General features: G+C 36.8%; 1 protein-coding gene across 5 annotated transcripts in view; it reads right to left on the bottom strand.

Annotated features, from left to right (window-relative positions):
- ITSN2 (intersectin 2) overlaps window positions 1-25144 on the bottom strand; it is an 80408-nt gene that overhangs the window by 18765 nt on the left and 36499 nt on the right. For 4 of the 5 annotated variants that reach the window (XM_035560110.2, XM_035560114.2, XM_035560111.2 and 1 more), the window contains 21 exons: window positions 24450-24592; window positions 23034-23097; window positions 21054-21191; window positions 20853-20938; window positions 19605-19867; window positions 18732-18881; window positions 18344-18484; window positions 17438-17525; window positions 16037-16176; window positions 13190-13326; window positions 12052-12494; window positions 10802-10923; window positions 8828-9003; window positions 8400-8544; window positions 7701-7906; window positions 6787-6851; window positions 5709-5875; window positions 5340-5385; window positions 5031-5152; window positions 4476-4572; window positions 3167-3358 (listed from right to left, as the gene is read on the bottom strand). In XM_035560110.2, the coding sequence (XP_035416003.1) occupies window positions 3167-3358; window positions 4476-4572; window positions 5031-5152; window positions 5340-5385; window positions 5709-5875; window positions 6787-6851; window positions 7701-7906; window positions 8400-8544; window positions 8828-9003; window positions 10802-10923; window positions 12052-12494; window positions 13190-13326; window positions 16037-16176; window positions 17438-17525; window positions 18344-18484; window positions 18732-18881; window positions 19605-19867; window positions 20853-20938; window positions 21054-21191; window positions 23034-23097; window positions 24450-24592 (3131 nt within the window). The remainder of the gene's footprint in view (window positions 1-3166; window positions 3359-4475; window positions 4573-5030; window positions 5153-5339; window positions 5386-5708; window positions 5876-6786; window positions 6852-7700; window positions 7907-8399; window positions 8545-8827; window positions 9004-10801; window positions 10924-12051; window positions 12495-13189; window positions 13327-16036; window positions 16177-17437; window positions 17526-18343; window positions 18485-18731; window positions 18882-19604; window positions 19868-20852; window positions 20939-21053; window positions 21192-23033; window positions 23098-24449; window positions 24593-25144) is intronic. The other variant, XM_035560113.2, reaches the window with a different exon arrangement.

The raw sequence follows: 25144 nt of genomic DNA, 5'->3' as shown, positions 1-25144 counted from the left end.
CTACCTGGCTGAGTTTTCCAGCTCTCAGCAAGAATGTGTCTGAGGGAACAAGCAGATCTCTGATACAAAAGACATCTAGCAACTAAGTATGCCGATGTAGCTGGACCACTTGTCTTGCCTCCATCTGAGGTGGATGAGGGGAGAAAGTTGCAGCTAAAGAAAATACAAAGAAAAGGCTCAGACTGGTCCCATGGACAAGATGGGAAACTGAAAAAGCCAATATGTAAGAAGGGAACAAGTTCCTAAACCCAACTGTTTAAAGCAGATGAAGATTGTCTCAAGTGACAGAATTATCTCCAGATCAGACCAGGCCATCAGAAAGAGCTGTCAAGTGGTCAGTGCTCCCCACCTGCACCCCCTGGGAAGAGCAGGAGGAAAGCCTGGTAGATGCACCACACACATACTGGCAACACACAAAAGATTTGACCCTCAACGGATGAGCGAGCAGTCGAAGAAAAGAAAACAACAGATATTCCTGTAAGTAAATCTATAGCTATTTATATTTTAAAACTTCCTGCACATCTTTATTTGCATCAGGATGATTTGGGGGCAAACATTAGAATAAGAGCTATTAAAACGTCATTAAAACCTGAGTAGCTCTAACCATCACCAAGGTCACTGAGAGCAAGACCTTTCTGTTCTGCAATTACCAAGACCTGGTCTGTAGTGAGAGCACTTCTTACAGAACTGCGACATCCTTTTTTTTTCTTGCAGAGACCCTGCGCCAGAGTGTACAGCTACACTGACAGGAAGAGTCATCCTGTCAGCATAGCTTATTCTGCTCAGAGAGCTATTTAAGCAACTGAAGAGAAGAGCCATCTTGCTGAGCTAAGTTAATGCTTTGCTAGGGAAGTTTGCCATTACAGTTATAACCAAAAAAAAAAACAGGAAAGACTCTGGGTACAAAGGTGGCCCATATAGCAGAGTTCAGATTTGAGGGAAAAGTAGAATTTTCATAAGCTACAAACCTATCTGAGTAAATCCTATCTGCCTGCTCCCGTTCAAATATGATTACATTTGACTGTCTAGAAGAGACAGTAAGAAAAATTGGTATTTGTCAACAAAAGCATTACAATACTTGGGTTAAGAATTCTTTAAAATATGAGAATACATTTTTAAAATTATACTCATTTTTATCATATGTCTAAACTGGTCCCTAGAAGACCAAAGAAACACTTCTGTGGGATAGTTCCTTATCAATTTGTCAAGGACACCAGTAATAATTTCTGCACTACATTTAAGTATAAGCAAAAAATAATTTTTAAAATATCCAAGGAAGTTTGAAAGTTCGGTCAGTACATATTTAATTATTTCTGTGGTTATTGAATGGTAGCGCTAGCTTACTGCTACCACAACTTACTAGCTCAGACTTCACCCCATGTGAAAGCAGCCCAGCTGACGTGAGCCATCACAGAAATCTGTGTAATGGTGTTTGCCTGATGCTGCACTTAAGCCATGCTGGTTTTGAGAGGGGTCTAGACAGAATGCTGCTGTTTTTTTCCTGATGTTTCCAGATGCACTCATTTTAACACTACACAAGAGTGACAAATTCTAGCACAAAACTGATTCACGAGTTGGCTTATTTGAAATAGTCAGAGAATTTTTTGTTTAGATTCTCAACACATTCTTCATTCATCAATAGGCAAGTTTTCTTAATTAAGCATCAGCAGATCTGCTTCATAGAGAAGACGACAACAACTTCTCAGAGAAACAGAACTGTAACAGCCAAGTACAGATGAGATCTGCTTTTTGCTGACTGGGACTGGCTGGCCTTGTCCATATACTTTCAAAGGACAACTCTCTTCACACAGCCACAATTTGATGTGGCTGGAAATATTTTTAATCCTCAACATTGAAGTCTGAGAAAGAGTCTAACGACTTAACAAAAAAAGAGAAAGATTATCACATCAAACGTTCCCATTAACCTTAATTTCATCGCCTGTCTGGATTTAGTCTATACTATTTCTTCCAAATTGAGATTTTGTCTACGTGAAAAGAGAAAAAAACAGAGGAATATTTCAGTCATTTAGATACGCCTAATCAAAAGTACGTTAGGTTCAATCTAAATGCAGAAGTTTTTGACATCTCAGCCACACCAGTCAAAAGCATTTAAAATAAAACAAACAAAAACCCAACACATCAATGTGTTACCAAAAATGTTAGCACAGATGTAATTTAACTAAAAACCTCAAGAATGGTGCAACATTGTAGTTTGACCAGGTACCATAGCAAGCTACAGAGGGAAAATATTTCATCTTTCCAATCAAAGTTGTACCTCCAGTTTGTGAATTCTTCTCTAACAATACAGCTAAGCTAATCAAATCTTAAGTCCTACAGACTAGCTTTTAACCAGATTCAAGCAGACTTCCAGACGCACATCTTTATATTGTGAAAAATACAAATGATGCTTAGGGAAAACAGAAAGTGAAGGGAGGAGGCTTGGTATGTGAAAGGATCAGCTTTTAGACCAAACCCAAGTGGTCTCCCAAAGCCACTAATGTCACGGGCTGATCAAAAGTTGATTTAATCACAGTGCCCCAGGATGAAAAGCCAGGTGAGTAAGAACGGAAGTAAATTTTCTCTGTGGAGAGGGGACAAAACAACAACAACAACAAAAAAAGCAACAGAAAGGTGGGCAGGGGACCAGAAACATTTACTATGTTTGTGTGCAAAGTTTGCTATGTTTGTGTTTTTTGTTTTTTTTTTTTTTTAATCCATTCTGTGGTTATTTTTACTGATTTGATAAATAGTTTAAATGTAAGTTAAAGTTGACTACAGGAGACACTTTTTTCATATTTTATAAAACTTGATGAAGTTCTACAATCAAGCATAATATACCTGCACTGACCCCCAGTCAGTGTAAGTTATCAAACATCAGCATCTTTAATGGAAGGTAATCACCTATCAAATCTAATATTTTAGCTCACCCTTGCACCCTTACTGTTACACACTGGCTGGTTGGTAATGTGATGGTTGTTTGTAGGTTAAATAGAAAAGTATTTAAAGCACTTAGAACTATAGTAAGGTATTTAAAGAAAGACTTTTTAAAATACCAATAAATTCAGCTGATGCATGGAACTCTAAATTCCAAACACAAAGCAAAAGAAGAGCAATGCACTTTTGAAATAAAGTAACAAAATGTTTTTTTAAGAAAAATGTTGCTTACACTGCTGACTTGGATCAGAATCTGTGGTCATCTTCACGTAGTTTGAGGGGAAGAGACCTGTCACACCACTGATTTCTCCTTGCCACCAGTCAGCATCGTCTTTGCTCAGTACGTTAATTAGCTGCCCTTTGGAGAAACTGAGCTCATCTTCATTGTTTGCCATGTAATCATACATTGCTATCACTTGACACACTATTAAGAAAAAACAAAGTTAGCAGAACGCTGTTACACAAGTATTACTTTTTAGTATTTTACATAGTCACAGGAAAGAAACAACATTGTCACAAACTGTTACATAAGAAAAATGCCAGACGTGATCTTATCTTGATGCGGAACTGTTCTCCCTTTTCTTTTACTCAGATTTTGAACTGGGCCAGACAGAAATATTTACGTTGATTTTATATATCTATCTATGCACTTGTATAGCAAATTATTTCCATTAGAAATAGGATCTAATGACCTTCTAAACATTTAAAATATAATCAAGTATACTTCTCTCTCTTCCACTGACTCAGCAGGGAAGGTGAGTTTGATTATCTTACAGCTGATACTTGTGAGAAAAATGCAGCAAAGGAAGAGGAAACACACATTAGCTAATCATGAACTACAAACATAGTCAAAGGGAAGTTTTGTCCAGTAATACCCAGGAAGCTGTTGTATAAGCATGTCATAGCTGTGGAGAGCAGCACAATTTACGCATGCAGAACCACAAAAACTACTTTTCTGTGAAATAATCTCATTTGTAGCCAGCCATCCAAATGAAAAAAACTAATGGAAATTGCAGCTCAGTCTCCCTTCTTAGAAAGAAGGGTACGTATTATTCTAAGGTGTTTGCCAATGATTGCTAATATTCTGTAAGATTGTTGCTGGCATTTGGCCAAAAGGAGTTTCCAAACAAGAAGAGTGTAACTCTTCAGGGCATTCAGAAAAATTAAGAAGCTTTTCTGTAGAAGATGGACTGCTGATCCTCATAGATTTCTGGATATAAATGTCATTGTATGACTGAGATTTTCTGTTGTAAGGTAGGTAGCTAAGTACCAGCCACAGCAGGGGCCCCATGAAGAACTGTTTTGATTAAGAAGCCATGAGATTTTGCCTCTCATGGTCAGAGATAATATCTGAATGGACATGTCTGTCAAAAGACCCAGGTTCTGACTAGGACTTTACCTTCCACAGTGATGCACAGTAAGTTAAGGCCATTAAATGTACTATTGAGCTAGTGATGTAATTCAGATTAGTATCTGAACAACCAAAGCAGTTATATGAAATACTTTAAGTGAAATATAAATTTATTTATTTTTTTTGTCACCTGTGGGAGCAGCAGATGTGGTTCGCTCACTGCTTGGACCCAGTAATTTCACATGGCTGGCAGGGAACCACCCTTTCTGTCTCTTTTTCCCTCTTGCCTGTAAACATTTAAATGGTTATTACACAAGAAACCAAATAGTCTATAGACCGGAAAAACGCAACAAATATGTCACACAACTTTACCTACTAAAGAGAGAAAAAGTTGGTCTTCCAACACCAATTAAACACTAAACATCTCAAAAGGTAAATTCTAGCTAGAGGATAAACCAGCCCAATTCAATAAAACTGCATCCTGATATGCTCTGGCAAATGTGTATGTTCAAGGTTAATGGATTAATTTTTAATTGCAGTTAATGATTTCAGTGCACAATTTCAAGGAAAGGCTGAATATTTCCTCTATGAAAATTGCACTTATGTATCAAATATAGTTTCTAATGAGATACCACAACTTTCTAACCAGCTTTCAAAACACTACTTGTTTGTTTTGTCAAATGAAACCAAAGATCACCTCATTACTGTTCATCGAATCAGAATTATGTTTCCTTCAATTAATTACCTGCAGCTCTCCTTGCCACCATCCACTAGCATTTTTCTTCAGAATAAGTATTAGCTGTCCTGGAGCGAGACTAAGCTGTTCAGATCCTGAGGCAGCATAGGCAGTAGTAACCTGAGCGATTTCTGAAAAGACAGTATATTAATTGCATTTGTTATCTTTTCCGTTACAATAAGAGCCATTTCCACAGAAATACACTGGTACATAACTTGTAGGTAAGCACACTAGCTGCCATTAAAACACTGCTATGAACCTAACCACTCATCATCACTTTAAAAACGATCCAAAACGTTGAAGTTATAACACACTTACCAGGTTTCTTATTTATTGTTCCAGTTTTGCCAGCACTACTAGAACCCTACAAAAAAGACAAAGCAATCTTCTTTTAATATGCAATAAAACCAGTAGACTTTGCACCACCTTTAAGCATGTGAAAAGAAAATAGAGGTTTTAACTCTGAGGCCATATTTAACAAAATACCATGCTCCTGTACTGAGACAGTCAACGTGACACTGTGGCTAGAGCTCTGATTCAGGACTCAAGCTTTATGCTCTTCTTTTCTCTAAAGGACTTTAATCTCTGCTTAAAATCAGTATCTAATAGGTGGGTATCAATAACAGAAATATACTAAAATTGAGAGAAAGCATCATGCATTAAGTAAGACTCAAAATAAGAACTCACTTCTTGATCCTTTGGTCTGACATAATTGGAGGGGAAGATTCCAGTTCTGTCATCGATGCTCCCTGTCCACCATTCCCCTTCTTTCTGGGTCACGAGAATTTCCTCTCCTTCCGTAAAAGTCAAGTCACCAGGTTCAGAGCTTGAATACGAATACAGCGCAACATACTCTGTGCAAACAGTACATATAAAGGAGGAGAGAATAGATAAGAGGATAAAAGTACATCAGACACAAGCAAAAGTACCTTTGATACCAACGTTCATCAGTGTGTTCACAGCGTGGATCATGTCTTAGCAAGCCTGAGCATCAGCCTACCTGCCTGATTGTAATCACAGCTGGCCTCGTGCTTGCAACTCGGAATTAAGGGTACACAACATCTTACAGACAAATTAATTTGGCAGAGTGAGAGTTAGTACCCTTTGAACAGACTGCAGATAAGCCTGTAGGCCACCGCTAGAGAACTTAACATCTCTTGTAAGAAGTACTCCACCCTACCTCTATGTTGCATAGCAGGAATGTATATTCCACACCTACATCTGATTAAATCCATTCTTATCTAATACAGCAGAAATGAAAAACACAATTGGAATAAAAAAATAACTGGGGAAACAGAAATATACTGTATTAAAAGGCTTAGAAAGTGTTTCTGACAAATTCTTCTGCAGTAATGCTTACTTTCTCTACTCCCTACTGATTAAAAGAGAACGATCCACATTCAGAAGACTAAAATCCCTTCTCCTATCTCTACAGCACAGAATAGTACAGTAGAGAACAGCAGGAAGAGAAGTCAGCTTATGGGTACGAGATATTTTAATTTTCAGAAGTAAATTACTGGAGCATAAGCCCTAAACAAACAAGCAAACACAACCCAACAAACAAAAAAATATGCCTATTCTCAACCTTAATTAGTTACAAATTTTACTCAAGTTCTTGTTTTAGGATGCTCATAATAATAGCTCGACGTTTGCACTGTATCTTTTGGACAAACATTAAAAGACTTGCTCAGAAATTTTTCATAGTCACATGCCGTTACGCAGAAACAGGGTATATCATTAAGTAATACATTTCATGCAGTCTTACCCTCTCCTACTGTGTAAGACTGTGTATTAGGTTTTTTCTTTACAGCTGCATAAATAGCTTCTGGTCTGTGAAAAGAAAAAAAAGTTTGAGTAACTAAAAAGTCTGACCAAGAAAAAATCTTTCTTAGGATAAGACTAAGCTCACTTTAGCTGTCTTAAAATTGGTGTTTCCTCTAAATTATTTACAAAGACTTCCTTGACTCTCAAATAGTGACAGATATTATGGGAATTTAAGATGTGAGTAGCATCCAAGAGCACAGCACACTTAAAAAAAAAAAAAAAAGCAGTATTATAGAACAAGATATATTCACAAATTATGCTATCTGAAAGAAGTACAAAATAAATTTGTCTAACTTCTCATACTGGAGTATTTCTAAGACCTTTCATCATAACACATAACAAAAACAATTCACACACAGTGGTGCAGCCACTCCAGCAGTAACCAGGCTCTGAATAACTACCTGAGCAGTTACATACGGCATTAGATTAGACATAAGGATCTTTCCAAGAAAGAGAAATAGCACTATTTCTGTAAGATGTGCCTTACGAGCTTTTAATGCTGAATGTTAAGGAATTCCTTGTAGGTCACTTAGAAGTTGGCACCCTTCAGAGGCACAAAGCAACTCCACCGCAAGAGATCTGACTTGGTAATGAACCAAAAGAAAGCTGGCACTTGATGAATGACCAAACACCATCGACTTTTCACAGCACTCAGCTTGGAAGACTGTCTATTTACTCAGTAGTGAGCCCAACATTACTTGGCTTGCAAGAATGAAATAATAAAAGCCTAAAATGGCATGGTGTAAATTATAAACATTAATTGGAATCTGTACTTTAAAGCACTGCAAGGATTTTGCACTCTAAAACACCTCTTTTTTTAAACTTTAGAACAAAACAATAATAAGGCACACTTACTCCTCTTTCTTGATTTCGCTTCCAGGTAAGAGCTTGACATAAGATTTTGGAAACCAACCCCGTCCTCCATGTACCTCCCCAAACCACCAGTTTTCCTGCTGCTCCAGGACAGTGATGATATCATTTTTTGAAAAATTCAAGTGGTTATCTTTTTTTGCAGTCCAAGAGCAAAGTGCTTGTGCTTTTAAGTTCTCGACAGGTTGCCCCTGTTAACACAGAAGTGGAGATGTTGGCTGACCATACTACCCCTAACTGGTGCAAGTGCTAAAAATAAACATATGCTGACGTATCATTTGTTGAAGTCTAAGCAAGTTCATTCCTAAGCGTTGGCCTAACTACTTTTTTCTTTTTTTGCCTGGACAATGCTTTACATTCTTGTATATAAGTGATTGACTCAGGAACACTCTCTCAATTCTGTTTCTTACTTGTTACAAATATCTTGTGTGTCTAATTACAGGTGAAAACAATCACAGAATTATGAAACACATTGCATGAGCATTCTTGGTCACCAGTCCTCTGAAATGTATGGAATTATGTCTATAGACAGCAGTGGAGAATTCAGACTAGTTTGTTATCCCCAGCCCGTTCAGTGCACACAGTATTAGAAAAATTAGAAAAGCATGTTTGTGTTTAGTTTTTTTTTTTCTTAAAAAGCGTCATTAATGTGAACAGCAAGTTCTCCACTCTCACACAATTTACCTGTCCGTGAATGGGTGAAACAGATCCAGGGGACACAGTGCGAGTGAAAGCTGATTTCTGTTGCCATGCTGTATTAACGTTCAGGCTAGAAAAATGTACATTTTGGTAATCAGATTCTTCTGCAGATTTACCTGGTGAAAGTGGTCTGCAAAACGAATACAGGCATATTTAACACATGACAATTTTTATTTTAAAAGTACCTCAGTAGAATCATTGTGTTTTTTTTTTTTAATAAATATAAAACAGATCATTCTATGCAATGCGAAGCAGACTATCTAATATTTAAAATACGCAAGCTAACACTTTCAAGTAGACTTGTCAGTAAGTTTTCTGCATTTATATTTTCTGTATCATCGAATGATACTATACAGCACATTATGCGTTAACTTTGAAAAAGCAGTTTTAACACAAATGTAACAAACGCTCACTCTGAAGCAGCTGAGGTAGTAGATAAAGATACTGTAGGAGGAAGTAAGGCCTTCTTAGGAGATAAAGGTTTTTCTCCTTCTGGTATTTTTTCCACGTAATTGCATGGAAACCAACCAATACGTCCTTGAAAACTCCCGTAAAGCCAACCAGGTTCTCCAACATTTTTTTCATCAACCTATGGACAGGCGGGTAAGTACAACAAAAACACAATTAGCTGTCTGAAACAAGAGGATGATATCATGTGTCAGCACCTGTTGGCACTCTGAATAGTGTGTGCAGCACTCTCACAGGATCACCACTTTTACTCTCTTCCTTTTTCAGAACTGAGCTGATTTTGCCCTGTTCAAAAAAGAGGGTGATGCAATTGCACTGTGTCTCCAGCAGCTCCTTCCAAGGTAACACACCAAATCTGCCAGCCATCTTTAGAGACATGTGGAGACAGGCCTCAAAGATGTCATACTCCTTCAAGCAGGCCCCAGACGACATGACACTGGGGACCACATACGACACCTGGAGCGATTCTGGCTTGCCAAAATCTATGATGCATTATGTTGCATTTCATTGAACTCAAAGCCAAGAAACAGTGGCTGGCTGGCCCAGCAGCACAAAAAACAGGTACAGCTCTGCTTAGAGAACTGTGGTGGTCTTAAGTGGGGAAGTGCAACCACATTTCTCAGTGGTTTTCTGTAAAAGACTGGAGGAAGGATGTGCTGGACCTGCAATTAACTGCAGACAAAACACATCCAAAAATTCTGTTATTTATTGTGATGATTAAGAGTAGAGCATTTGTATCACATGTTCCTATCAGTACTGAAGCCTCCATTATGCTGCATATAGTCAAAGCTATAGAAAGAAAAAGCAAGCTAAAATTAGCAGCTAATCAAATACTAACAGCTAGTTAGCTTAGTTGAGCTTGAAGGTAGGAGAGGAGGCGGCGGCTGCTGGCATATTTCTAAAACAGGACATCAGCAGTTAAATGAGACTGTTAATTTTATCTGAAAAGGAAGCCAAAACAACTACTTCTATTTCCTTGTCTATACTTCATTGGTGTGAAAATGCAAATAAATTATTTAACTCTATCAAACTGAAGGTTAATACCTACAGGTTTCAATATTCTATAATACACTGCTTTCTGAATTCTCCCCTATCACCTATCTGTACCATTACAATCTGAATGGGGGAGAGCCATATGTACTTATACATTAGATACATGTATATTAACCGCATCACCACAGTTGTAAATCAGTTTTCACAAGTCCACCTGACCACACAGGCTTTCAAAATTGTTTATGCTAACAAATAATATAATTAAATGAAATGACTCAGATTTCAACCAAGAAGCCAGAAAACATTTCTAGTCTTATGATCCCTCTGAAACATTACAGATAGCATACTCAACGAATCCAGAAGAATACTACACAGAATGGACGCAGAATACTCTGCTATGGACGGACATCTGCCTGAGAGAGCATTTATAAAGGAAATGACAAGAAGACACAGATTATGTTAACCGTACATTAGAAAATGGTACATAGATTCAGAAGAACCTTTCACATCAACTTGTTAAATAACTGGCCTGTTTCATATGCCATTAATAATCTTGTCTTCTTATGTAGCCATTCATGCCTCTGTTTACTACACTCACATTTCAAGCAGACACTTAGAGACCAGCATCTAAATGTACAAAAAACTGCCGCAACTACATCATTCCTTTATTCCACAATTTTAGAAAGTTTATGTTTGGAGTTCACTACTGTTACTCCAAACAAACTCTTGACACTTCTAAAATACAAATAAAGATTTTATCTGAACTAATCCTAATTTCACCTGTTAAAAAAAAGTGATCAACTTTAAATTGTAATTAAGTCTAGAATGTATCAACATAATGCTTCTGACACCTAGGACTTTGTGTATCTCAAGATCAGAGGAAGGGGTTGTTTTCTCACAAGTTAAATATGAATGGCAAATCTTACCTGGATTATATCCCCGGTATTAAAGCTCATCTCATCGTGATTCCTTGCTTCAAATGGATATAAAGCTCTGTAATTTACGAAGGCAACCGAATTCCTAGACTCTGAGGTACTAATTGCATTGCCTGAAGGGATAAGAAAACTGGTTACTGTTTTGATACAGCTGAAAGCACTTGGAGCTCTACCATTCTAAGCAACAGGTATGAATATAAGCAGAGCACAGTTCTTGCCTTGAAGACACTAAGCAAGTATCAGAGGAGATCACTAAGTAACAGGCTGGTGGGATGCATACAGGGCATAAACAGGGTTTAACACGCTAATCACTAAGTGTAATGTAGGCAATCAAATGCATTTTCTTCTCAAGTGAAAAAATGAGATCTTCTCATCCCTTCTTGTCAAACAGCTCTGGCTAGGCCAGTACTTTAATATAGTCTCGTCTAACAAAAATATAATTTTCCAAGTCGAAAAGATAACACTGCTCCAAGAAGTGTTCAGCAGCACTGTGAAAATTTTACATAAAACCCTTACAAAGCAAAATACTATAATTTCTGTTTTCTTTGCTTCTGCATTCTCAAAGCCTGTGAGTGATGCTGCTAACAGTGAATGTTTTACAAGGTCTAGATAAGTTGTGCAAATATCTTTCAGCGCTGTCCTAACTTGGTTCCTGTTTAATTCGGTGATAAAAACAGCTAATGAAAACTTACAAGAACTAATGAACGATGGATTAAGCAAAACTGCTTTTAGTGAAAATATTGTTAAACCACTATTTTTCAAAGTCCTACAATGAAAGTCATGTTGACTTTAGTTTTTTGTTAAAAAGAGGTATTGAATAAGGCAGAAATAAAGTGGATTTCAATATTAATAAGTCACTGAGGATTACCTGTCCATCCACTCATCACCTGACAAAAAAACTCCTCCACGTTAGCATTCTCCTTTAATCATAGAAAATTCTGGCCTTATGAAAAAGCTAAAATATTATTGTTTCCAACATCCACAATTTGTTAGCCAGGATCACTGGAAGATTTGTCATCAGGGCAGCAGGTGGTGAAAATTGACAAAAGACAACCTAAATTAATAGGATGATTTATACCTAACTAAAGACATAGAACATTGTGTGTTTGTTTTTTTAATTACTACAATATTTTAGACAATAAGTCTGCCAGTGTCACGTTAACACTAATACATCTCAAGAATGCAATGATACTCAAGAAAATAAGAATCATTAAAGCAATAATCTAACAGACTAAGATTACCTTCATTTTTCCAGGGTGGCTTAAGACTTTTACCCTCTGTTGGTTTCAACAGATCTGCAAACTTTTCGTGTATGTTTAATTTAGAAGTGCGTTTCTCTGTCTCTTGAGAGTTGGTCACTTCTTTTATCTTCTTTATTTCTTCATTCTTCTTACGCCTCTCCTCAGCTTCTTTTGCAATTTGCTCTTGCTTTCTTTTATCTTCTTCCAGTTGCCTCTGCCTTTGTTCCGTTTCTCTCAAGATTGCAGCTTGCCTATTTTTGTCCTCCTCTTCATGAAGCTGTTGTTTGTTTTCCCTGTCTCTCATCAGTGCAACTGCTTCTTCAGCTTTCAGCTTTTCTTGAACTTTTTCTTGCATTCTTTCTTCCTCTAATCGCTTCTTTTTCTCCTCCTCTTCCCTTCGGATATTTTCCTGCCATCGGTTCTCCTTCTCCCGTTTTGCTTTCCTTTAAAAGAGGAATGAGAGAGTGAGAAAGAATTTTTATTTTTCATAAAAATGAAAGTCACTGTGTTCAAGAATAATCAACTGCACTTGTAAGTAAAACCGTGTCTATGATATTGATGACTTTTCTCTCTGGGCAATACGCAGGAGAGTATTGTAAAAACATATTTGAATTTTCTTGTCCTCCTAAAAAGGAACGAAATTTAAAATTTCCTCACTCATTCATCTTTCAAGATTAACATATGAGTTAGGAAGTCAATGCACTTCCTATTGTCTTAAGTATCAATCTCACAGTTGTCTGAATATACATGACAAAAAAACTAGGAATTAGTCAGAAGGGCTTGTAAGGAGATAGGTACAAGGCCAGAAAAACACGGTAGAAAATATGAGGAATTTTAGATGTGTATTATTTATTAAAGGAGCTAAAATCTTAATAGCAAGAGTAATTACTTTGTTTATTTACCTACAAAACCTGAGTTTACAAATTCTATGAAAATGAAGATAAAAACAGATTGGAAAGAGGAAATTCAAAACACCTTGTATCAGTGGCACTCCATATAAAATGTTTTCTCTAAGGTGACTAACCAGGATGTATTTTTACCAGTTACACTTCCTGTTTATTACAATCAGTGTCTTAAAGTCACCGTGGCATTCTTTTGCTTTAAAAACTGCAATGCCGACAGATTTCAGACATGGTACCTTGCAGCCTCATCTTCCAGTCGCTTTTTCTGTGCAAGTTCAGCTCTTCTTTTTTCTACCTCTCTTATTTTGTCCTGTTTGATCTTGTGGAGCTGCTCCAAGGCTAATTGCTGTGTGCTGTAACTTTCTCTCAGGTCCTAATAAATAAACACAATAAAGTACATCAAAAGAAATAAAACCAATCTTTTGAGAAAAGCATCAAGGCATTTTAATGTTTTGTGAATCAAAGTATTACTTTGTCCACACAAATGAACAAAGTAATATTAAGTTGTAATAGTCCTTGAAGGTCACTGTAAAGAAAGTCAAAGTATAAAAATAGCTGCCAGGTTTGCAAAGCCTTTTGTGTAACTTAGGCTTTCAATGAGCCCTTCAGTCACACACCTGCTGGAAATGGCAAATGTGACAGAGGAAACAGGAAAATATAAAACTTAATGTTCAAGCACAACATTATTTAAGAACAAAGAAGACAATGAAGCATATTATAAATAATCACAAAATGCATTTCTCGAGGAGGCAGACTTCAACTGAAAGCCAACACAATGCCATAAAGCTGAGAATATCTCTCTTAAAAAGGGTGTTCACCTTCACCATGCTTTCTTTTTTTCCGCTTCATTCACCATTCTAAATTACAACTACAAAATGGTACCATCAAATGGAAGACTGAAATAACTGACAGAGTAGGCTTACCACTGCAGGAAGCTATAGCCTAAGGTCACTAACTCAGACTAGAGTTTTGCTGTATTTGTGAACTTTTCTTTTGAACATATCCTTCAATTCCTACTCCATCTCCCTCTGATTAAGAACAGTTTCATAAAACATCAGCCTGAATCTTTGGGATAATTAAATTTACAATATAAATTAAAAAAAAAGGCAGAAAAAAAACAATAACACAAATACTTCAGAATGTCTTCATCACATTACAAAAGATTTCGAACATACTACATTATTTTTATTAGGAATCCTACTGATATACACATTGAGCAACAGGTATACCCTGACTTTTTATATTTGGTATCATAAATGCAAATAAAGCAATTAAGAATGATCTATTCCCACTATGATATGCACCACTACCAAAAATCACGTTGCCTAAAAATTACTGTGCATTTTATACGAAAAGGGCAAGGTAACAAGATTTCTCTGTCAGTGAAAGTCTCTAACAACTAATTAAACTGATCAATTTACTACTATTTTTCCCCAAACATGTTCAGCTGAAAATACTTTTAATTCTACATAGAAATCTTTGATTTGAGGAGAGAACAACTCTTCTGCAAAACTGAAAGGTCAGTGAAGAAGTTCTGAGAATAGTTTATGAGGGGAAAAAAAAAAAGCCAGGTTTCTGACAGCAGAGGCCAAAAGCAGCATTGAGGAAAAACAGTAAGCAAGCTTTAGTACGGGGTTAATATGGAGGTTTAAAAGCATTGCATTTGCTGTGCCATGTGTCATATTCTGGGCATTGATGCTATTTCTAGTCTGAAGAGAATTCGTATACTTGACTCACAGCTAAAGATGTATGAATATAGGAACGGTGAGACAAGTAGAGAGCAACAGATGGAAAAGAGAGAAAATACACTGTTTCCACCTAAGACAGTATTCTTTTTGTTGATGTTATCTTAATTAAAAGAAAAATATCTGGGTGAACATAGTTTATTAAGAAGTAAAATGGCTATCAGTATTTTGCAGTTTGGCTTTCTAAGAACATAACAAAATTGTAAATCTTTACAAGGATTTAAAAGTTACCAGAAACAAAAAGAGCCTACTCATTTTCTTTTATGAAAATATATATAATAGAAGTCATATATCCAAACAGAAAGGGTAAGCAGAGGAAAATTGCGAAATAATTAAAAAGCAAAAGAGCCAAAGATTAGAAAATAACCTTAAGTAAGAGGAAGAGGTTGTTGAGACAGCTTAGCAGAGACAAAAGGCACTGAAGAACAGAATCATCCATATTCTCACACTGTAAGATAAGGCAGATAAAAAGCTAATTAATCTTTGCACTGTATTTTGAAAAACATATTTTAGGGAAGACTAAACTGTGGATGCAGCCACTGAACACAGCAAGCCATGGGAGTGAACAAGTAACTAAAAATGTATGTAACCAGTGTTACATGTAGCCATTTTTTTCACAATAAAAGAAACTCTTAAAATGTTTACAAATTTTAATCTTTGTGTCATTTTTAACATAGAACATAGAGCCCTCACATCGGGGCTGTAAATGAATTATTTAGGAATAAAGTTCACATCAGAGCCACTAGGAGTAAGCTGGTAAGTGGATACTTGCTAACCTACCTGAGAGTTGCATGCATTTTAACGTAAGTCACGAATTGCCTCGACAACAAAAATGCTTTTAGGTCCAACAGTCAACATTTATTAACCTACTCTCCAGTTAAGCGCCCTGTGCTTATTTACATAACAATACCTAAGTCTGTTACCAGATCTTGTGCAATATACTAACAAACCCCATTTTTCTTTCGATTAAAGTGTTGTCCACAATTCAAGAATTGTAGCCAATACAACCCCACAAGAACAGAATCTGCAAGAGCCTGAGAAATGAATTAGAGTTTGTATCTCAAACCAAATTAATTCTAGAATGCAAAAGTTTACAGTGAGCAACTGGTGATTCATGCAAAGCAATGATGAGCGAGACGTTGATATTTAGTACATTAGCAATAGTTTTAAATGCATTTTTATCGTACTCCAAGAGTTTGGGAAATTCTTACACGACACCAGAAGTTCGGAAGAGTTTTTTTGGAAGTCTGGTGGAAGTGCCACCATCTTTATGATTGGATGGAGAAATAAAGACACTGCTTACCAGTGTAAAACTATGTATTGAGAGAATACACTTACCTTAAGCTGACTGTTAAATGCATCCATTTCAGCAAGTTTAGAAGCAGTTTCTTTCTCAAGGGCATCAAGTTGTTCCTTAAGTCTTTGGCATAATTCTTCCTTTTCTAGGGACTTCTTGTGCACTGAACCAATTGCTGCACCTGCATAGAATCATAGAATCACTAAGGTTGGAAAAGACCTCCAAGATCATCTGCTCCAACCATCCCCTACCACCAATGTCACCCACTAAACCATGTCCCTAAGCACCACATCCAACCTTTCCTTGAACACCCCCAGGGACAGGGACTCTACCACCTCCCTGGGCAACCCATCCCAATGCCTGACTGCTCTTTCTGAGAAGAAATGTCTCCTCATTTCTAACCTGCACCTCCCCTGGCACAACTTCAGGCCATTTCCTCTAGTCTTATTGTTGGTTATCTGCGGTAAGGGGCAGCTCCCCACAGCTTCCTTTCAGGTAGTTGCAGAGAGCAATAAGGTCTCCCCTGAGCCTCCTCTTCTCCAGCCTAAACACCCCCAGTTCCCTCAGCTGCTTCTCACAAGACTTGTGCTCCAGGCCCGTCACCAGCTCCATAGCCTTTCTCTGGACACGCTCCAGGGCCTTGATGTCCTTCTTGTACTGAGGGGCCCAAAGCTGAACACAGCTCTTGAGGTGTGGCCTCACCAGAGCTGAGTACAGGGGAACGATCACTTCCCTGGTCCTGCTGGCTACACTATTCCTGATACAAGCCAGGTTAAAAAAGACAAGCAATTTTACAAGGACTTTTGTTTTCATTGTTTTTCTTTTTCCTAATATACATGCATTCCCAACGTCTTTCCTCAAAAATATCCCTTGATTTATCTTCCTATTTGCATACAGCACAAAGAAATAGGCCAACACCTACCTACTTGAGACTTACAGACATCACATGTAATACATATAGAATACTTTGCAAATTGTTTTTCATATCATATTAGACCAATTCATAGCAAGCTTCTGAAAGCAGGAAAATCTAGTGTGATTTGAGAGGAACTTCTAGTGTGATGTAAGGGCCAGTGTAAATTTTACATAAATTAACTCCCTTGAGTCTACACTACAAAAAAAGACATGGTGTAATAAGGATCATAATATCTGTGGTCTGTATAGTCTGCATAAGTAAACTTTCAAACAAAATCTGTTTTGTCACAAATGTGTTTGTTTGCCCCTTTTTAGAACGCAAAGGAAATAATGGAATGCAGATGCAGCAATTCCAAGGTGGCACTCACTGAGAAGATAAAAAAAAAACAAAAACGTGAAGGTGTGATTAACACCCCTGTATCCTACAGCTTTTTTGTTGTTTTTTTTTTTTCCTTTTTTGTTTTTACAGTACAAGTGATGAAAAGCAAGCAATGCAAACAGAAGAGAATTCATTTGCAGGTACTTACTCTGAGTGTTGTCAAGTTGAACATTTTTAATTCTTTCAGTTAACAATTGCTTTTCAGGAACTAAATAGATTAGTTTATTCTGGTACTCCTGTAGATATTAAAGAAAACATAACAACTTTTTAATACTGTTTATACTTAAGTAAAAGTGAGTGAATTTCCAAACATAACCTCAACTCACATTAATGAAACGTAGGATGCAAGTTATCATTATAGAGTAGAGGAAAAATGACTTCTGCACTCCCAACATAAACACTATTATAACTAAATACTTTTTAACGAAAAAAGCATTAACGCAGCTGGAAAAAAAAAGTTACTATTTATATAGTTATCACGAGAACATCTGACGACCCCAAATCTAATATAAAACAGTAACTTTCTGTGACACACAGGAAGATGAAAAGAAGTTTCCCTGACAGGCAGAAGCATTACAAAAAAAATAAGGTAGAGGATGATTTATCATAGTCAACTATTCTGAAGTAATTTGTCTTGCTATTCAAATACAGAAACTAGAAAAAAAAAAAAAAAAAACGACCTGCAAGGTAACTCAGCCCAAAGACCAACTTGGTCTGCATACAGAAAAGCATTCCTCATAAAAATCTGAGTTTGTAGCTATAAAAGATCTCATAATTAAAAAGAAGTCACTATTATAAATGCACAAAAATAAAGCTGAAGTCTTGGCTAATGTCCTCATCCAACTTTCAGCTTGTTGTAGTACATTTACTCATTTCTTTAACACCACAAAAAAACCCTAAAAACCTCTGCAATGTTGATGGCATCGCCAATTTCCTCTCTGCACTATAATCAAACTGATTCACTATTCCTCCCTATTAAAACTGATTATCAACATTACTGAAACACAGAATAGGAAATAAAGGAGAACTACAAACATAACAGAAAGTTATGTACCTGCAGCTGTTGTTGTAATTGCTTGACTTCCATAATTCCTTGATCACATTTCTTATCTAAAGCCTCCAGCTCAGTTTTCCGAATCTGCTTCTTGTTTCGAATATCTTGCAATCTGCCTGAGATTTGCTGATGTTTGTCCGTCTAGAAAGAAATGAGAGACAAATTATATCACCTATATAAAAAAAAAAAAAAAACACATTTCTCCACAATGCCTTTGGGCACATTAGTTCACAATCAATTCTTTAAAAGAACCCGGTAATATCCGCTTTAGACTGCTCATCCAAAGCAGAGTGGGACTCCTAGCAGGCCATCAATGTGTATTCTAAGATTTGCATACTTTAAAATACTGCATTTCCTTTCAAGATGGGCAGTAAAATTTATGTCTCACCAGGGCTTCTAATTCAAGATTAAGGCTCTTCTTTTTAGAGGTCAACCTGACAATTTCTTCTTGTTCCCTGTTACGTTGATTAAGAAGTTCTTGGCGACGAATTCTCTCCCATTCCAATCGTCGCTGGCGCTCAAGTTCTTGCTTTGCTGCCTAAGGAGAAGTTACATTACTTTAAATTACAATGTAGATACAGAACCCACAGACCATGTTTTAATATAATGTGCTCTACTTGTAAATAGTGTAACAGGAGCACAATGTATTGTCTTTTTCAAAGTGACCTTGTATACTTCAGCATTGAAGAATGGAGGAAATGACCCTGTAAGACTCTTCATGCCATACTCCTAACTCCAAAGGTAAAAAGCTGTTTGAAAAAAGTTGCGTAATTCAGAGAGAAAATTCATTTAGCTTAGAGTACAGACCATAAATGAGCTCGTTGAGAAATATTACATGTAACCTCCTTTGATTATTTCACAGAACTACATAAAATATTAAAGTCTTATGCATGCAGTGTGACACCACCTAGAAGCAAATTTGTCTTAAATTCAAGCAGCAAAATATTATCAATTATGAGTTCAGTAAAATCTTGTTTGAAATAGAGATTTTTGTACAAATCTAAGAAATCTATCCCAGAAATCTCATCTGTCCTTTGAAGTATCTGAAAGTCTCTGACTTACGCCAACGCTCCATTTACTTGTAACAGACACAATGTTCTCAGACAGAAATGACATTCTCTCTACAAGAGAGCTTTCCACTAGCCCCATGCGAGGAGAATGAGTCAAAGTCAGTGCTCAAATCCTGAATGTTCCATCAAGTGAATACCATATGCATGTATATATTCCTTACAGCATTAAAAAATAATTTTAAGAAAACAACCTCCCGCCTTTCTATTTCTTTCCTCCTTTCTTCTTCCCTTTGTCTTTCCAATTCTCGTTGTCTCTCCAGCTGCCTTTCCATTTCAAGTTGTTTTTTCCGTTCCTGTTCCTGACGTTCCCTCTCTCTTCGTTCTTGTTCTTCTCGTTCTTTCTGAGCCTTACGTTCTGCCTCTCTTTGTTGCTGCTCCAACAGGACCTGACGGCGTTTTTCCAGCTCCATATTTCCCCTCTCATAGTTTGCTTTCCTTTTGTCCTCAAAGGTAACTAAAATAAGCAAAAATAGTTATTTCTGCCCTGTGCAAAACATTGCTCTCAAACAAGTACCTCAGTTGCGCCACTAAAGATAGATATTTCCTTTTTGGCAAGTTCAGTTAGTTAGGTCATGGATAACGTAAGCATCTTGCATTTTTCTAGTATTATTTTTCTTTTCAAAAATACCTTTAAATTTTCCTAAGTCTATTCCAACTGAAAAAATGTTGCAATTTAAAACTGACAAAGAAAATGGCTTTAATTTTAGAGGAAATACAACGGAATGGTTTTTAAAAGCTAACAGAAGACAATCTTCTGTTAAAAAGGTTTTCCACTGTGCAAGAAAAATTAACACACAGAGAAAGAGTTTAATCTTAAAGGGTATTCCCTGTAAGATCTCTTGGAGTTAAAAACAGCAGAAAACAAAATAGGATCAAGCTCAATTACTGCAGTACAGGACAAAAAGAGATACAAAGGAATGGTTTTGGCTCCCAGAAACCATCTTTCCAAATAGAGAGACAAGGTGTCTCTCACACTCCCTACATAACAGACCTTTGCTGGAAGGATCATGAAGCCAACAGCAGAATTTACTTTGTGTTCAAACTGCACCTTGTTTTCAGAAAATTAAGCAACATTGGGATCTCTTGTTTCCAAAATACCCAGAACAAAATAATGCCAGTAACATTGAACTGCAAAAAAAATTGCAGTAGCATTGCAGTATTTGGCCATGAAATATTTCTTTTCCAAAATACATTATTAATCAGCACACTTTCCCATTCCTACAGCTAATAATAGTCCCTTTCTCTGCCTTCTCAATTTTATTAGATGTAATAGGCTGACTACATCCCCTTAACAACCTTCCTACCATCAAGTTAAAACGGGTCTAGCTTCTGAAATGAATCCCCGTAGGGACTTGTTATGTCTTCCACTTCCTAAATGTTTCAGTGTCCTTCAAAGGCAGCCCTATATATTAAGAATGAGACCATGAAGCCCATTTTACCTGGCTGTTTTTTCTGTGGCTCCTCCTCTTGCACTGGCTGGTAAGATGGCAGAGTTCCATTTATATTTTCAGTATATTTTCCACTCCTGGAGGGGGGAAAAAAAAAAGATACAAAAAACAACATTAGACAAATAACACAGATAATTTCTTTGCATAAAGAATATCCACTGAATATATGTTTCACTGCTCTCAGTGATTTACCTGAAAGAAGGTGGTACCAGTTCAAGAGGCAGAGTTAGTGGCAGAGGTTGTCCAGCTTTGGCCATATCAGTTAGGTGCATGGCTAACACAAACTCATCAGCTTTCAGTTGTCCATCTCCATCAATATCAGCTAGTGACCTGCACAGTTTTAATAGCAATAATAATTAGAACTAAATATCACAATCGCTCACCAGTGACAGCTGAAAATTTTCAGAGCTGAAACAGCGAAATAATTTTGAAAACACAGAATTCCTTTGAAATGATCTGTCAAAAATCATTAAAATTAATAATATGAATAGTGAATGAAATAAAATATTCTTTTGTTTATAATGTGCTGCTATACAGATCACAGATGTCATTTTAAAATGCAAAAAAGGATAGGAAAGTTTAAGAGACTTCTTAAACTTCAAGAGAAGAGCTGGGAAGAGAATCCTTACCTATTCAACATGATAGAAACCACTTCTTCCTTTAGTACAAAATAAAATGTTATATAAAATTAACCAAATGCTACAATGGGAGCCTTGGCATAGAATTCTTTTTTCCCGTGTGTTTCCTTGGCATTGAAGGGAAGATATGAACAGCCCCAGAGCTCCTTGAAATGGGTAAGAAAAAGATCATCTACCCCCTTCTAAGGAGAAGGCAAATCACACAATCATACCATCAACCTACTTGTACGCAAAATGCTTCCCACACATTCAGGAAAAAAACAACAATGAAATGTTTCCAGAGATGCAGACAAAAAAACAGGAATCTTTCTCAGAGAACTGTCTGTATAGATGTAATCACAGGAATGTGTCCTTAGACTGGACTTAGGTGAAATGCTTAATAAAATAAAACGCTTGTGCCATTTTTTACACACACGTTGCCTTGGACAAAAAATATTGAGCAGTTTAAAAAATAAAAATAAAAAAGGAAACAACAAAATCCACCACACATCCACAGTGAAAAATGAAAGGAGATGATTAAATAAGATTTTTTTTTTTTTTTTATGTTGACCGACCAGCACTGTTCACACACAACAGTACTACTATTACAGTAATTACCATGAAGATCATACTCCGGTAGAAATATTTTATAATTCCTTACTTTGGGCAAAACTGTAACTTGGACTTGGATGCTAATCCTCTACATGTGTAGAGACATCCCTGCACCGGCTCCTGATAGCTTTAGGCTGGGCATCCGGGAAGAAAACAGTACCTGCTTTATTTCCCCATACTCCTACGTGGATGAATATAACCTGAAACTCCATTTTTACCCTCACAGTGCGCAACCAAATCAGCTGAACTAATAAGAGGAATGTTTCAGCTTGCTTCTGGTAAAGACAAACTAACGACTCCTCCTGAGATAAAGAGGAAGAAGAAAGCAGCCTGCCTCAGAAGGAGCTGTAAAGCACAAAGTTATTGCGAATTCCTCTGGGACAACGAGGCTTAATGCACAGCATAGAAGTTATGTCTGAAGGCAAAATCCAAACTACCGTATCTAGCAGGTTAAAGGCAGATTATTCAAACCTTCAGACAACTGTAACTATTTCCATCACCACAGTAAAGACAAATCTTAAAAAAAGTGTAATACGCAGTTATCTCTATGGGAACTGCAGCGAGTCTCTAAAAATCTCCTTTTTTAATCTCTCTCCATATTTTAAAACCAACAAGGTCAGACAGCCTTTTGTTTCACAATTCTACATTTGAAATGAATAAAGCTCAGCTTAAGTAGCACATCACTGAAATGGAAATTGAAATTATTATCTATACTATCATAGGGAGTCTAACAAACAAATACAAAGAGTGAAAAGCTTATTATATTAAGTTGAGGTATCTTTTGAAAAATGTATTAATCACCAAGCCAGTTTATTAAGTAGCTTACTTTTCATTTACTATATTAGATCTCTGGCGTCCCTTCATCATTTACTATTAAATAAAGTACAATTCCTCTCTTTAACAACAAAAATGCATTGAATGCATAATCAGTAACTAAACTTACCAAATAGTAGCCAGCTGAGTCTGTGAAAGGTTTGATTGCAGAAGGGCATTTCTTGCTTGAAATCCTTTGAGAAAATGTAAAAGATATTAACAAAAATAAATACTTCCAACAAAGATTCACATGTAGCAAAAATGGGTCATGAACTGGGGCATGTTTATTTTTAATATTAATCTAATCCCTTTTTCATTAATGGCTGACAGTTGGCACTACTCCCAGGCTTAACAAGAGGTATTACAATCTGAACACAACAAAGATTTAAGTATTTTTGGGTACTTTTTTTTTTTTTCCACTCAAAATTCAAAACAGCAAAAACTGACATGAAAAATGGATACTTAGGGTAATCCCCACAGCTGTTACAAGAGCACAGCTGATTGTCTACTGAAAGTTGGAGCTAGCAAGCTGGAAAACTGCCAGTTTTCCTTAGTTAACAAAGGACCATACACCCTTCTAGGCGGGTCAATGAAACCTTCAGCTCAAAAATTAACTGAGCAAGATAAAGAGCATTAAGTCCATTTCAAAAAAGAGAAAATTGCCCTCCTTTTTTGTGGACTAGAAAACTGGGCCAGAGGCTTGGTAAATACTCATTCTGAATGAGAAATCTGGTCAGCTATAGGCATACATACTGACTTTACACCTGCTAACTGCTTGTCCAGCGCTCTACTCACTGGCAAACAGCTAGTAATCCAGTTTTACAAGAACTTTCAGAAAACCCTACTCTTGTACTAACAGTGTGTGAAGTCTTTCAAAATCACCATAATGTTGTGGCACAGCACACATCACTGAAACTCAACAAGGAATTGCTCCCTTAAACGACTTTTGAGACTTTACAGCCACATCTGTAGTACTGCAATGTCTTCCTTGAACTTCTTTCTTTGAAAAGAAGACAAATATCTAAGCAGTTACACACAGCACAGAAGCACAACACAAAAAAGATTGTGTAGATGTCTTTCATTTCACAAAGTCATAAGAAACGCTATCTGCCCAAAGACTGATGCTTGAAAAATGACTGCTGATTTTAAGGAGTTAACTTCCCCAGCCTCATGGTTCTCAGGCTCCTCTTGTTCTCACTGCTGCCACTCTTCTCTTCTTCTCACTGACTGCTACCGTTGCTTCCCAGGTCCACCCAGGAAGACTGTTGCCTCCTCAGTCCTCTCCAGGTCTAACACAGACCCCAGGCCAATAAATTGATGCCCATTTCTATTTCTTGGCTAACAACAAGCAGAAGCCAATCCTCATTCTCTCCTGTACAGGTCTGAATATTAACAATTTCAGCTTTCATTTTGTTTGGAAGTCAAATGGTTTCCATGATTTCAGCAAGCCAGGATTTCATCCCTAAGCCTGCAATGTTCCAGAGGCAGAAAACAAAAAACACTGCTCCATTGCCTTTTCCCCATCTGTATCAAATGCCACACTCACCTGATAAATATCCACTCATAGTTTTATCCAGGCTGTTAAATTTCTGTCTGTATTTTAATCTGGAGGCCTGAGGAACTGCCCAGTCTGAGGATGCAATCTTTGGTGAATTCCCAACTAGTGAAGCACTAGAGGAAGAATTTGAACTGTAATAATGTTTCAAAAAAGAAAGAGAGAAGACCTCTAAGTTACTTGGCTTAAAAAGCAGGCATTGGTACAAAAGATACATAGCATCTTCTGGTAACAAGAAACAACTTCTACAAAGTTGTCTCTGCTAACTTGCTATAAATATTTTCATGGCTAACATGAAATCCTACTGTGAAAGTAGGAACCCATACCTAAAGGGAAACTCTTGAGATCAATATTCCATTCCCTTGGTATCATGTATTATTATTAATTATTATTATTTCTATTTTTATTATTCTATTATGCCATGTTTCATCGGAGGATCACTGTGATAATAACAGTACAGAAAATCACAGGGAAACATCTCAACCTTCATAAGAATGTTTAAAAGAACTCTGAAGCATTTGGTAGATGTCTATGTAACTTTGAAGATGTATGCAAATGGATAACCAGGAACACTCAAAAAAATCTACCTGATAAAGCTGCTAAAGCCTCTATATTCCACCTCTCCCTCTGTTTTGCCATTAGTGACAATGACAGGCTGAATGGAGATTTTCCGGTTCACGCAGTTT

Source organism: Cygnus atratus, chromosome 3, assembly GCF_013377495.2.
Source record: "Cygnus atratus isolate AKBS03 ecotype Queensland, Australia chromosome 3, CAtr_DNAZoo_HiC_assembly, whole genome shotgun sequence".
Lineage (NCBI taxonomy): Eukaryota > Metazoa > Chordata > Aves > Anseriformes > Anatidae > Cygnus > Cygnus atratus.
This window is presented reverse-complemented; position numbering and strand designations above follow the sequence as displayed.